The following is a 14,569-nucleotide window of genomic DNA, read 5'->3' as shown; positions in this document are numbered from 1 at the left end:
TAACTTGTCAGTCGTGACAATTTCATTTTCATCACCCATTGTGACACAGCGCACCAAACGGCACCTCTGAGTACGATGCAACGGCAAATACTAAAGTTTGTAGTGATTTGCGACATTTTTACAATAGGAAGTGTATGGATGTCATACAAGTCCAACTAAGAAATGAGACCATATGTTTCATTCTTCCGTTTCCTAAGGGCCATGGGAAGTATGAAAAGGTACATTACACGGCAGTTTACCATTTGCTGAACATACAGATGTTTATTGAAGAATGTTTTTAACTTTAACAAGAAATTGCTAATTAACACCAGAAGACATGATTTCCTGCAGGAAGATGTGGTATGTCTATCCAACAAGCGAAGTTCCGTTCGCCACACTTCCAGCCAATCAGTGAATGTGGGACGACAGAAACCTGAATACAACACCTACATTATTTATCGTACCAAATAAGCACATCTGTAGCTTAAGTCAATACCGCATAGGCGTCGTAAAATGTGGAAAGCAATAACTGTTTCCTAATAGATAAGAAAACAATTTTACTATTTTTCATACTTGAGGCACATACAGTAAGAATGTTCAAGACCTTCGCTTTTAAGCAGAAAGTCATATTTACAGAAACATTTATATACCAGCAAGTCAAGGTTAATGGGAGAATCATTGAAATTATTTAGATGTCGAAGTGAGAATGAAGAACTAATATTGCTTGTCATGCATAAAATATGTATTTATATTACCTTGTTGTTAGCAAAGTAGTGTAGTTATACACGTATTTGAAATAAATTCATGATTAGCTTTTAGTTTACGTAATTGACTAATTAGGCCGTTTTTACATTTCACGGTAATTCATATTCCTTGATAATTTAGTGATTCATTTAACGGAAAATGTAAGTTAAATATTTAAGTAGAAAAACGGAACATACATTACCCTCACTATGCATGTGACGCTTTCTCACCGCTTGGAGTTGTGTCGTTCCATCAATTTTCACACAAGGGTGTGTAGCCACCACGTATTGGACTGTTATTACTTTAATAATGTCTATTCAAAGTATGAATTGGGAGAGGACAGGAATGAGTGATTAAGTCGTCATATTTGCTGCCGACAATTTAATATATCGTAGATTGAACAGGAAACGTTGTCATCACATGCATGCTTAGGACTATATAGCATTTTAAAACTTGTTCTTTTGGCTTACCCACATACGAAAACGAGAATTCGTATCAAACTATAATTTCGATGCATATAAATCATGCAGTCTATTTTAGCACATTAAAATTCCTTCTCTTAAAATTTGTTACAGAACCTTCTCTTATCGAAGGCAACATTATTTACATTTTCAAAATCAGCGGCTTATGTATATACAGGGAGATTTTAACTTTACTTTGCTCCGAACAGATTGAGGAACACAGTCTTCTTAGGGGCTTTGGAGCTTGCTTTCTGCTCTGTCGTGCTCGTGGAAGGTTCTGAGCGAGAAGCTCCTTCAGCAGCCAGCACGCTTTCCGAGGATGCAGGGAAGAAAGGTGGTAGCGGTGGGGGTGGAGGTGCTACGTCCATGGCTGCCCTCTCCGCTTCCTCAGCAGACGGGAGGGACTCGGGAGGGGCCGACGGCTGTGGCTGCACTACGGCCCTCACTGCCCGCTCTGCATCCTCTGCCGTTATCGTCGGCTGTTTTTGTTCATCCTGAAAGTTGGAGATAACACATGCCTTTACTTCTAGGACTGATAGTTAAAAAAAGCAGCTTTTCTGCTTTCAGAAACAACCGTAATATGGATACGATGCTGTTCAAGAGCGTTACTCCGGTTATCAAGTAATATTTTATGTAGTGAAGTTTGTCGTTCATATTAGGGTGATACTTTTGTTACTTTTCGAAGTAGACTACTGGCCATTGAAATTGCTACACCAAGAAGAAATGCAGATGTGCACAAATATATTACACTAGAACCGACATGTGATTACATTTTCACGCAATTTGGGTGCATACATCCTGAGAAATCAGAACCCAGAACCTCTGGCCGTAATAACGGCCTTTATACGCCTGGGCATTGCGTCAAATGAAGCTTGGACGGCGTGTACAAGTACAGCTGCCCATGCAGCTTCAACATTATACCACAGTTCATCAAGAGTACTGACTGGCGTATTGTGACGACCCAGTTGCTCGGCCACCAATGACCAATGTTTTCAATTGGAGAGAGATCTGGAGAATGTGCTGGCCAGGGCAGCAGTCGAACATTTTCTGTTTCCAGAAAGGCCCGTACAGGACCTGCAACATGCGGTCGTGCGTTATCCTGCTGAAACGTAGGGTTTTGCAGGGATCGAATGAAGGGTAGAGCCACGGGTCGTAATACATCTGTAATGTAACGTCCACTGTTCAAAGCGCCGTCAATGCGAAGAAGAGGTGACCTAGACGTGTAACCAATGGCACCCCGTAACATCACGCCGGGTGATACGCCAGTATGACTATGACGAATACACGTTTCCAATGTGCGTTCACCGCGATGTCGCCGAACACGGATGCGACCATCATGATGCTGTAAATAGAACCTGGATTCATCCGAAAAAATGACGTTTTGTCATTCGTGCACCCAGGTTCGTCGTTGAGTAAACCCTCGCAGGCGCTCCGGTCTGATGTAGCGTCAAGAGTAACCGCAACCATTGTCTCCGAGCTGATAGTCCATGCTGCTGCAAACGCCGTCGAACTGTTCGTGCAGATGATTGTTGTATACGTCTCCATTTGTTGACTCAGGGATCGAGAAGTGGCTGCACGATCCGTTACAGTCATGCTGATAAGATGCCTGTCATCTCGACTGCTAGTGATACGAGGCCGTTGGGATCCAGCACGGCGTTCCGTATTACCCTCCTGAACGCACCGATTCCATATTCTGCATATTGGATCTCGACCAAAGCGAGCAGCAATGTCGCGATACGATAAACTGCAATCGCGATAGGCTACAATCCGACCTTCATCAAAGTCGGAAACTTGATGGTACGCATTTCTCCTTACACGAGGCATCAACGTTTCACCAGGCAACGCCGGTCAATTGCAGTTTGTGTGTGGAAAATCGGTTGTAAACTTTCCTGATTTCATCACGTAGGTGTCGCCACCGGCGCCAACCTTGTGTGAATATTCTGAAAAGCTAGTCATTCGCGTATCACAGTATCTTCTTCCTGTCGGTTAAATTTCGCGTCTGTAGCACGTCGTCTTCTTGGTGTAGCAATTTTAATGGCCAGTAGTATTTCTAATTTCTGGTCGGCTGAGACAGTTTAGTCGAGGAATTGACACATCTAAAACAGCTATCACGGAAGTGGGAAGAAAAACATAGGTACCTAAACTCCAACTGCGAAGAAACCGTGGGTAACCTAAGAAATCCTTGTTGACCGACGAAAGAATTACAACCATGTTCTGGGAAACTTAGGAATACAGAAATACAAGTGATTTAGGAGTGAAAAAGATATGAAGTGCAAGGAGGGTAAGACCGAAATGGCTGCATGGAGAATGCGAATGAATCTGAAAAGAAATGATTGAAAGACTGGCTTGCCAAATGAGAAAGTCAAAACTATCTTCGGTGAAGTTAAAAGCAAGGGCGGAAACTTTCGGTGTGTAACATGAATTTGAATTTCACTTTCCAGTGCAGAGGAGAGCAGATAGACGGAAAGAAAACATTGAAAGCCTCAGTGAGGGGGAGGGGGTGGACTTGGCTGATGACTTAAGATATCTGACCTGACAAGGAACAGAAAGACTCCGTATAGAATCGGAATTTAAGAGTAATTTGGAGGACTTAATATCGAATAGGCACAATATCTGAAGTAACTGAGGAAAGTGGCGACGAAACGGTTCACCATGGTGTGCAGAACGTTAGCCTGGCGAGGCACCATCTGACTTTCGGAAAACCATCTACCCAATCCCTTAACTTGCAAGAGCTGAAAATCGTGAGAATTATCGCAGAATTACAGAGACAGCTCAAATTCAAGTTTGACAAGAATGCTATACAGAAGAATGGGAAAGGGGATGGATATGGAGATCTGTTAGATGAACAGTTTGACTAATGGAAACTGAAGACCACCGGAGAGGCTATTCCCATTTTGCGGCTGATAATGTAAGCGAGACTACAGAAGAGTGTGTTGTCAACCTGGAAGAAGTGTAAACTTGTCCAGGATGTTCTAAATTTCTGACGAAAGCAATGGTATGCTATAGGGAGAGAGGGGTAAACTGCAACACGTACAAAAGCCAAGAGGGAAGACTAAAACCAACGACAAAGTGCTCGGATTAAGAAGGGTGTAGGACAGGGATGTAGTCCTTCGCTCCTGTTTAATCTGTACATCGACAACGCCATGACGGAAATTATAATGAAAGTTTAAAATCCAAGGTTAAATGATATCCGTAATAAGATACGTTGATGAGGCTGCTGTCCTGAAAGTGGAAGACTACAGGATCTGCCGACTGCAGTGAACGTTCTAGTGAGTACAGAATGTTGTGGACTGACAAGACAGCCAGTCCACAGTGACGGGTAACCGAAAGGCACGCGTTTACACACGCCGGATGGCGTTATGTCTGAAACAGGATACGTAATGAATGCTATAAGGAAAGTACGTAGCTGCTGGAATACTTTAATCCATCATGTGTATACAGCTTTCTTGGTGATACAAGTGAGACTCTCTAGATGTCGTTAATGGCGCCTTGCTAGGTCGTAGCCATGGACTTAGAATAGCCTTCAGCTGTCTCTCGGCAAATGAGAGAAAGGCTTCGTCAGTGTAGTCGCTAGCAAAGTCGTCCGTACAACTGGGGCGAGTGCTAGTACGTCTCTCTAGACCTGCCGTGTGGTGGCGCTCGGTCTGCAATTACTGACAGTGGCGACACGCGGGTCCGACATGTACTAATGGACCGCGGCCGATTTAATGCTACCACCTAGCAAGTGTGGTGTCTGGCGGTGACACCACACAGAATATGGCTTGAGAGTCGAAGAAAGACTACAGCAGTGAGAAGCAGCAGAAATGAACAGCTATGAATTTATGATTCATGGTGACAAAGTAGTTAAGGAACTCGACTTCCGAGGCAGCGAAGTGAGCTATGACGGACGAAGCAAGAAAGATCAAAAGCAGACTAGCACTGGCTAAAAGGGCATTCTAGCCAAGAGAAATGTACTAGTTAGTACCTAGCATAGGCCTTAATTTGAGGAACGAATTTCTGATTAGGTACTTGTTTCGCAGAGCATTGTATGGTAGTGAAACGTGGACTGTGGGAAAACCAGAACAGAGGAGAATCAAATCGTTTGAAATGTGGTGCTACAGACGAATGTTTAAAATTAGGTGGACTGGCAAGTTAAATGGGGAGGTTCTGCGCAGTATCAGGAGAAAGGACCATAAGACGTGTTAAGGTGTCAGGGAATTACTTCCATGGTAGAGGGAGATGAAGAGGGCAGAAATTGTACAGTAAGGGACTAACACATCCAGCAAATAATTGATCAAGTAGGTTCCAAGTGCTACTCAGACGAAGTGGAATTCGTGGCGGGCCGCATCATATCAGAAGAATGATGACTGAAAACCTTGTGAACTTCAATTAGAGCCCTAGAGTTGGGATACCTTATAGCCTAAATTTGCTATTACGTATTTCCTGCCAGGAAGGTCACAGTTCGTAGTGACTGATGGAAGTTCAGTGAGACTATAGTGATAATGTACTTCCTTAAGGAAGTCTCCCTAATGTTTACAAACCATTCAGGACAATATGAGAACTACTTATTCGCGGATGCTCTGACTTTCGTCCGAAGATAAAAACCAACTGGAAAATTTTTAGGAGATATCCTGCTTCGCGCGGTAAGTGGCAAAGGACCAAAAACAATGGTGAGTGAAGCCAGCTATATTAGTACTAAAACGTTTCGTTTAATTTCGGTGGAGACTAAGTTCAACTAAATACTTAGGGGGTTTCAATTAAGAGTAACACGAGTTCTAACAACCACGTAATGTAGTGGGGAACGCTTAAGGTTTTTGGTAACACGCCTACAAATAAGACTGTAGGAAGTAGGCTTTTATGTTTCCTTCTGGAATATCGTGCGCTATGGGATCTTTACCAAATACGATTCACGGATGACGTTGAGAAAGTTGAGAGAAGCGAAGCTCGTTTTGTACGATCACGAAACAGGTGATAGTTTAATGAAGTCCTGTGCACACCATATACCGCGAAACCAGGATTGTAGAACCGGAGGCACAAAATGGCAGACACACAGCGGCGAGAGTCTGCACCTCACGTAGCTTTCACATTGCTTGAAGAGCATAGGTACTACTTTTTTACACCTAGGTTGTTTAAGCGTAACAGTCTGAACAAGGCGCATTTCGATGTAAAGTAGACTTATTTTCGAAGCCCAGCTTGATTTAATTTAAGAACACAGTAATACGTTTTGTGTCAAGCACTGCAGGATGGTAGACAAATTAGTTTGCCCCGCTCCATGCTTTTAATAAGGTAAGCTGAGGGTGTTTAGTTTTCGCGAATGTGCAGAGAGAGACATGTTAAAACTTATCAGTAAACTTACATTAACGAAGAAATTTAATGTTTGTTAATACTCCTGCAGTATGTTAGGATTTCATGAAGCATTGTGTACACCTTGCTGAAGCTACTTCAGGAAGGCGAGAACTTTTCCGAGTGCAAGTACTTACCTGTCGTCAGGTTCCAGAACAGCGCTACAGCTGCTGCGGAGTTCAAGGTTGTTTTCTTTGCTATGCAAATGTGAATCCACTATCAAAATGTTAGTGTGATATTTCATTATGTGACCGTATCTGCCTAACATGTCCAATAACACCTCTAGGAGGTCATTTTGAGCAATGTTTGCTGAGATATTTACCTTCTCTTCTTGGGCTTTCTCGCTTTCCACTTTTTCCTGTGTGTCGTCTTGCTGCTCCTCTGCCTCAATGTTTTCCTTTGTTTGCTTGTCGCCGGCAGGACTAAAGTACATGCTTCTGTCGCCAGCAGTTTCTGGCGGAGGTGTCACCTGTACAGACATTTGAAGTACTTTATTACTCAGTTTGACATAGGAGAAAATAAGCTACGTAAGATGGAGCTGAAAACTGCTATTTACAATTATGTGAATACTGTAGGTGCTACCGTTAAAGTGTTATTTTTACTATTACTTGTTTGGGCTACTGGTTGGATTGGTTTCCAGCTTTCGTATTTCTTCTGATCGTTTCTGATCAACACATTGTCCATCTGTACTGGATTTCTTGAGATCTGGAATCAATTACACGGAACGCCTTGTATTTGCTTCGATGGGAGAATCACAGCTTGTTCGCTTCAATAGGTAAACCGCCCGAATGCAAGCAGCATCTGAACAAAACTGCAACACTAATCAGCGGAAGTAATGTTTTAACAGACTGCAATGCTGTCTATTAGACAGAACAGTCTAAATTTACTGTACCAACTAAGACAAGGCTCATGCTTCCAACGTGCAGCTACTGCATGGGTTTTATTCTGATGTGTTAGATTGCGAAGCATTTTCAGTCGAGATTCCGGATCTCGACCATGATCTATGGTACCTGAAAAACTTGGTTCATGAACGAAGCTTGCTGTCATGTATCCGGGAAAATAGACAACCAATTTCTGGGGCTCTGAACCCCACATAAGCACGTATGTTGTGCCCGGCAGTCCAAAGAATCAACTGGCAGATGAAGACTGATTTCATGGCCTGATAAGTTCTCCAGAAATAACCCACTGAACTGTTTATATTTTGGGTTTTGTGAATGATTCTACTTCCCAGACCCCATTGCAGGATCTGCAGCAACTGCAAGCTCTCATCAGAACAGTTATTTCACACGTTGCTTAGGACCTTAAGCCAGGTATGGGACGAGGTAAAATATTGCTTACATATACTAAGTGCTCCAGATGGTGCGCACGTTGAACTTTTTAAACAGTTTTTAAGAATTTAGTCTGCTGTGAATCTCAGTGTTCTATATACCCCTATTTCTGAATGCGAGATGAAAGCTGTGAAGATCATTTTGGAAGACCCTGTTTTTTCTGTTCAGCCTTTATGGCAGAATGTCTTAGTAAAATATAATATGCATACCTGATGATAGATTCAGGTTGTACGCAAGTTACCGAATCGTTTGGTATGTGTACATTAGGTCGCTTCGAATAAATGCCCGAAGTCTAAATGCTTTTGTTTTTCACCCCTGGTGTTCAATCGATACATAGAGGAAGGAATGAGGGAAATAAACGTCGAAGAGTAGAATTAAAATTCAGGGTGAACGGCGATCGATGACTATTGTCTGATGGCGTTAGGCTAAGTGAAAGTGAAGTATTATAGGATCTGTTTAATGGACTGAACAGCCTAATGGGTAAAAAATATGGATAGATGGGATATCCAAGGGATTGAAGTAGTGAGAAGTAGCAGAAATGAGAATTGCGAGAAACTTATTAGAATTGACAATCAGTAATTAGACGAAGTTAATGTATTCTACCTACGCAGCAAAATAACCCATGACTGAGCAAAGACGACGTGAAACGCAAACGAGCACTGGCTGAAAGGGCATTCCTGGCCAAGAGAAGTCTACTAGTATCAAATACGGATCTTACTTCTAGGAAGAAATTTATGCGTTTGGAGCACAGCGTTATATTTTACTGAGGCGGGCTGAGAAAACCTGGACAGAAGAGAATCTAAGCATCGGAAACAATGTGCTCCAGAATAATGTTGAAAATTTGGTGGAATTGTAAGGTCAGGAATGAGGCTATCAGCAGATCTGGAGCAAATGGAAAACAGTGACAAGAAGAAGGGATGGTTGGTAGGACATTAAGACGTCACGGAATAACTTCCGCGGTTCTAGAGGGAGCTGTAGAAGGATCAAGAAATGGCCGACGTTGGTTGCAATTTATACGCCGAGAGTAGCACAGAAGACGAATTCGTGGGATGTCTCATCAAAGCAGGCAGCACTGCGATGAGAAACCAAATTTTCCGAGCATTTGGAGATAGCCATAGGCTTGCCTAATCAGATGACCTGTTTTGTGGAGGCGGATGAATTCTCCGAGCCTTTTTTTAGTTGTTTATACTAATTTGCGACACAGCGACTAGCTACATTGCCGGTCGAGCTGTTACTTTGAATTTCTTGCGACAGTTTCCTTGCGACATGTGGACTAGTCTGTCCTGCCGTTTCGGTAAATTGCTGCCCCTCTAGAAGCCCCAACCTCAAACGTGAGACCAAGCCTCATTGGCCACAACAAATCCTTTCGTTCTTTTTAGGTTGGCCAGAGGGGCCTTTTTCTGTCAAACTTGTACTGAGGCCCTCATTCGTTCGCAATTCATATTTGAGTGTTCACTAATGTAACCGCGTTTATTTCTGTAGCGAATTAAAGGAAGTACAACGATTCGCATATCTAGCAGCCAGTGGGACTAAGCTAGCTAAGCTTTGGTGGTAGTGCTCTGTACTGCCACTGCCTTTGCTTTAGTCTCTTAATACTTGTGGCTATTAGTCATTTTGCCTGATCTCCCATTGTATAATGATTATTCATGTTATATATATATATAGTGTGCGCCTGTATATTCTTGATAGAAGCAGACACTTTCAACTTAGGTACAACTGGAACAATGGCAACTTCCTCTTTCCATGCGCGTTTTATCATACTAGTGATTTACTGCCAGTGACCATTTCCCTTTAGAAACAGTCATGCTGTAAATCCGTACTAACCTCCCTGGACCTGGGTGCTGCGTGTTTGTCATCTTCAGTCAGGGTCGACGACGAATGTGACGAGGAGTCAGACGAGGGATTAGTCACGGGTTCCAGAGGCGGCATCAACGCTGATTCAGCACCTGATGGTTGCTGGAACATACATGCAATGGAATTTATGTCTGCAACATTTAATTTGTAGCTTCCCATTAAGTAATTTATCCAACGGATGCCTTAAACTATACGAGGTGCATTCAAGTTCTAAGGCCTCCGATTTTTTTTCTAATTAACTACTCACCCGAAATCGATGAAACTGGCGTTACTTGTCGACGTAATCGCCCTGCAGACGTACACATGTTTCACAACGCTGACGCCATGATTCCATGGCAGCGGCGAAGGCTTCTTTAAGAGTCTTTTGACCACTGGAAAATCGCTGAGGCAATAGCAGCACGGCTGGTGAATGTGCGGACATGGAGAGTGTCTTTCATTGTTGGAAAAAGCCAAAGTCACTAGGAGCCAGGTCAGGTGAGTAGGGACTGTTGCGTAACGTTAGCTCGATGTGCGGGTGCGTTGTCTTTGTGAAATAGCACACGCGCAGCCCTTCCCGGACGTTTTTGTTGCAGTGGAGGAAGGAATTTGTTCAAAACATTTTCGTAGGATGCACCTGTTACCGTAGTGCCCTTTGGAACGCAATAGGTAAGGATTACGCCGTCGCTGTCCCAGAACATGGACACCATTTTTTCAGCACTGGCGGTTACCCGAAATTTTTTTGGTGGCGGTGAATGTGTGCTTCCATTGAGCTGACTGGCGCTTTGTTTCTGGATTGAAAAATGGCATCCACGTCTCATCCATTGTCACAACCGACGAAAAGGAAGTCCCTTTCATACTATCGTTGCGCGTCAACATTGCTTGGCAACATGCCACACAGGCACCCATGTGGTCATCTGTCAGCATTCGTGGCACCCACCTGCCTGACACTTTTCGCATTTTCAGGTCGTCATGCAGGATTGTGTGCACAGAACCCACAGAAATGCCAACTCTGGAGGCGATCTGTTCAACAGTCATTCGGCGATCCCCCAAAACAATTCTCTCCACTTTCTCGATCATGTCATCAGACCGGCTTGTGCGAGCCCGAGGTTGTTTCGGTTTGTTGTCACACGATGTTCTGCCTTCATTAAACTGTCGCACCCACAAACGCACTTTCGACACATCCATAACTCCATCACCACATGTCTCGAACTGTCGAATTTCAATTGGTTTCACACCACGCAAATTCAGAAAACGAATGATTGCACGCTGTTCAAGTAAGGAAAACGTCGCCATTGTAAGTACAGTATTTAAAACAGTTCTCATTCTCGCCGCTGGCGGTAAAATTCCATCTGCCGTACGGTGCTGCCATCTCTGGGATGTATTGACAATGAACGCAGCCTCAATTTAAAACAATGCGCATGTTTCTATCTCTCTAATCCGGAGAAAAATTGGAGGCCTTAGAATTTGAATGCACCTCTTAGATTATTAATGGTAATTTTTGGAACATAGTTAAACAGCCATTTAAATTTGTGGAATTCGAGTCAAGATACTTTACATCAGCCTTCTGATATTAATATCCACATATTCCGAAAATAAAGAAGGCAGGTAAGATCATGGAACAGAGTAAGCAGCTAAGTTGTTAACAGCGAATATGCAAAAGGGGAAAAAATTCAGGAGCTATCAGATTACTTTCCCTAAATCCAAATCCATGGTCAAGACAACGAAAGCATTTAAAAACCTGAATGAGATTTTCACTCTGCAGCGGAGTGTGCGCTGATATGAAACTTTCTGGCAGATTAAAACTGTGTGCGCGACCGAGACTCGAACTCGGGACCTTTGCCTTTCACAGGCAAGTGCTCTACCATCTGAGCTACCGAAGCACGACTCACGCCCGGTACTCACAGCTTTACTTCTGCCAGTACCTCGTCTCCTACCTTCCATACTTTACAGAGGAGCACCTGCCCGCGAAAGGCAAAGGTCCCGAGTTAGAGTCTCGGTCGGGCACACAGTTTTAATCTGCCAGAAAATTTCATTTAAAAACCTTTTTGGAACACTAGACTTTCACACCGATGGGTTAGCAGTATCTAAATCCACTCTCATGATGTTGGCACTACCGTTCTTTTGCGGACGAGGGTGTTTTGTAGTGAAATTACGTTACCTACCTTAACCTTCACCGGGACGATTCCAAGTTGTTGCGCTGCCTTGTATGGTATGTTGAACGGCCACTTGTTTAGGAAACTATGCGTGGTGTCCTGCAACAAGTTTACGTTTGTACCGCACGAAAATGTGCCCTCTTTCCGTTGTCTACATACTATAAATTGAATTGCTGACTAGTGAACATAATCAGAAAGAAACACAGAAGCTACCAAGAAGCTGTTTCTCTTACCCCATCTGGGCAATGACGTGTCATCCAGACGCATACTGACCACACCTGTGAGGCAGGTGACGAGCTCAGTAGATGGTCACCATGCTTTAGGATTGCGTATTTGACTGAAATACGTAAAATGTTCACGATTCCAAATAGAATTCCTACTTAAACTCTGAACAAATTAGTAATGCCAGTCTAAGAGTTGTATCACAAAGAGTAGCCTCGTCAGAGCGGAAGGACTTAGGGTGCTTACTTGGGGGTGGGTAACTGCCCCTAAAATGAGGGAGAAATCCACAATGATCGAACGCTTGAGTAGGCAGCAGACAATGGATAATGGTAGTGTGCAACTACTTTTTCTCTAGTTACACGTTTTGTTGAACGTATCTTGTTTCTTGGTAGTACGTTATAATTGTGTTACTATTAGACACGGCTATGAACCTTCATTTCGTTCCATGCATGAAAATTTAAAATGAAGTGATGCATCACAACCCTATAATCCTAGATAAATATGGAGTTAGAAACAAAAACAGTTGCGAAGGACTGAATCTTCTTATGTCCACAATACACATTAATTAGCAATTAAAGAGTGACTGCAATTAGTATTAGGGGAGATTGGTTGGTTGTTTGACGTTTAAGGGACCAAACAGCGAGGTCATCAGTCCCTTGTTTCAAATAGGCGCCATTCCGCTAATGGGACTTCGCAGTAAAGTCAGAAAAATAAAACTGAAAAAGGTAAAATCGTAAAAGGGCAGTCATGTTGTCATTGGTAAAAAACAAAATGAGGGAAGTCGGCAAGAGAACGAACCCAACACTATGCTGAAGCAGCATAGGCAAGACCACCTGTGACGTAAAAGGTGCAACTGCTAGAATGTAGGAAGTACGTATGGGAATAGAAAGACGAACCAGGCGTTAAAAAAAGGGGTAAAAAGAGTAAAAGGGGAAGAAAAGAGGATTTCGGTCAGGGAGGGGAATTGGGAATCTCCGAACACTGCTTACAGTGGGAGACACCCAAACACTCACCGCCCTGCCCCAACACCAGAGACATTTAAAACCTTAAAACTGAGAATAAAAACCACTGTCCCAGAGGAAACCGAGAACCAGAGAGACCATCCGGGAATCGTCAGCCAACATCAAAGGTAAAGTGTTGGGGAGCCTATTCTAAGCACGCAGAGCCAAAAGAAGGGGGCATTCAACCAAAATGTGGTCTACTGACTGGAAGGCTCCACAACCACATAGTGGGGGTGGCTCATCACGCAAAAGAAAACCATGGGTCAGCCTGGTATGGCCAATGCGAAGACGACACAGTGTGGTCGAGTCCTTTCGGGAGAGGCTAAAGGAAGAACGCCACGGGCCTGGTGTCACCTTAATTGCACGAAGTTTATTAGACAGGGGAGTAGCCTCCCAAGAAGTGGCCCATGACTGTGCGAAGTGGGATTTGATGTGAAGCCGTAAATCCGCTGCAGGAGGGGTTACAGAAAACGGGGGGTGAGTGACTGCTCCCCCAGCCAAACGATCAGTGAGCTCATTATCCGGGATACCCACATGGCCAGGGACCCAAAGGAAGTCAATGGAACAAGCAGCACAGTGAATATCAGCGACATGGTCATGGATGGCAGAGACCAAGGGGTGGCGCGAGAAACACCGGTCAATAGCAAGAAGGCCACTCATCAAGTCCATACATAACAAAACGCGGTTGTGTTGGGACTGTTTAATAAAGGTAAGGGCCTGGGAAATTGCCATCAATTCCGCAGTAAACACCCCACATGTAGGTGGCACCAGATGATTTTCCGTTCCGACAGAGGACGTGAAGGCATACCCCACATGATCAGATTTAGAGCCATCAGTGTAGAAAACAACAGCATCCCAAAACTCCCATAAAATTTGGCGGAAAAAGGAACGGAACACCACCAGGGGGATGGAATCTTTCGGACCTCGCCGGAGATCCATCCGAATTCGAGGCCGAGGAACTAACGAAGGAGGGGTAGAGGGGAGGGATCGAGGAAGACAGGACAAAGAAGGAAGCTGAAAATCACGGCAAAGAGACGCAAGGCGCAGCCCAAATGGTAAACCCGCCCGAGAGCGGGAGTCGGGTGGGCGACGTCCATGGTCTGGGAACAGGATAGAATAGGAAGGATGAGTGGGAGAGGAACGGATGGTGAGTGCATAAGACACCAGAAGCTGGGACCGCCGAATAGAAAGGGGGGATCCCAGCTTCAACCAGGAGACTATCAACAGGGCTATTTTTTTTTTTTTTTGTGGTTTTAGGGCGCACAACTTCAATGGTCATTAGCGCCCTGACTACTCTAAAAATGCACCGCGAGCCACAAGTTGACAACAACAACTAAAAGGAAAAACACAATAAAAGACAGACTGACAGGCATAGGATTAAAAAACTTCATCAAATGTCCTTAGCGAGGTGTGTCAAATTGATAAAACAAAGAACACGAGCAGCTGCTCGTGGGTCATCCGCTAAAATGTCATCGAAAGTATTAGGCAGGTTAAGATCGAGGCGCAGTTGGTTAAGATCGGGACAG

At 43.9% G+C, this 14,569-nt stretch overlaps 1 protein-coding gene across 1 annotated transcript in view; it reads right to left on the bottom strand.

Moving 5' to 3' along the window:
- Positions 1-1,164: 1,164 nt before the first annotated feature.
- The window catches only part of LOC126191209 (uncharacterized), a 60,206-nt gene continuing 46,801 nt past the window's right edge, over positions 1,165-14,569 (bottom strand). Inside the window, exons 6-9 of the mRNA XM_049932010.1 lie at positions 11,830-11,919; positions 9,659-9,790; positions 6,829-6,975; positions 1,165-1,678 (exon numbers count right to left, since the gene is read on the bottom strand). Of these exons, the coding sequence (XP_049787967.1) occupies positions 1,376-1,678; positions 6,829-6,975; positions 9,659-9,790; positions 11,830-11,919 (672 nt within the window). The 3' untranslated portion in view covers positions 1,165-1,375. The remainder of the gene's footprint in view (positions 1,679-6,828; positions 6,976-9,658; positions 9,791-11,829; positions 11,920-14,569) is intronic.

Source organism: Schistocerca cancellata, chromosome 6 (genome assembly GCF_023864275.1).
Source record: "Schistocerca cancellata isolate TAMUIC-IGC-003103 chromosome 6, iqSchCanc2.1, whole genome shotgun sequence".
Taxonomy (NCBI): Eukaryota; Metazoa; Arthropoda; class Insecta; order Orthoptera; family Acrididae; genus Schistocerca; species Schistocerca cancellata.
Note: the sequence above shows the minus strand (reverse complement) of the source record. Positions and strands in the feature narration are given on the sequence as shown.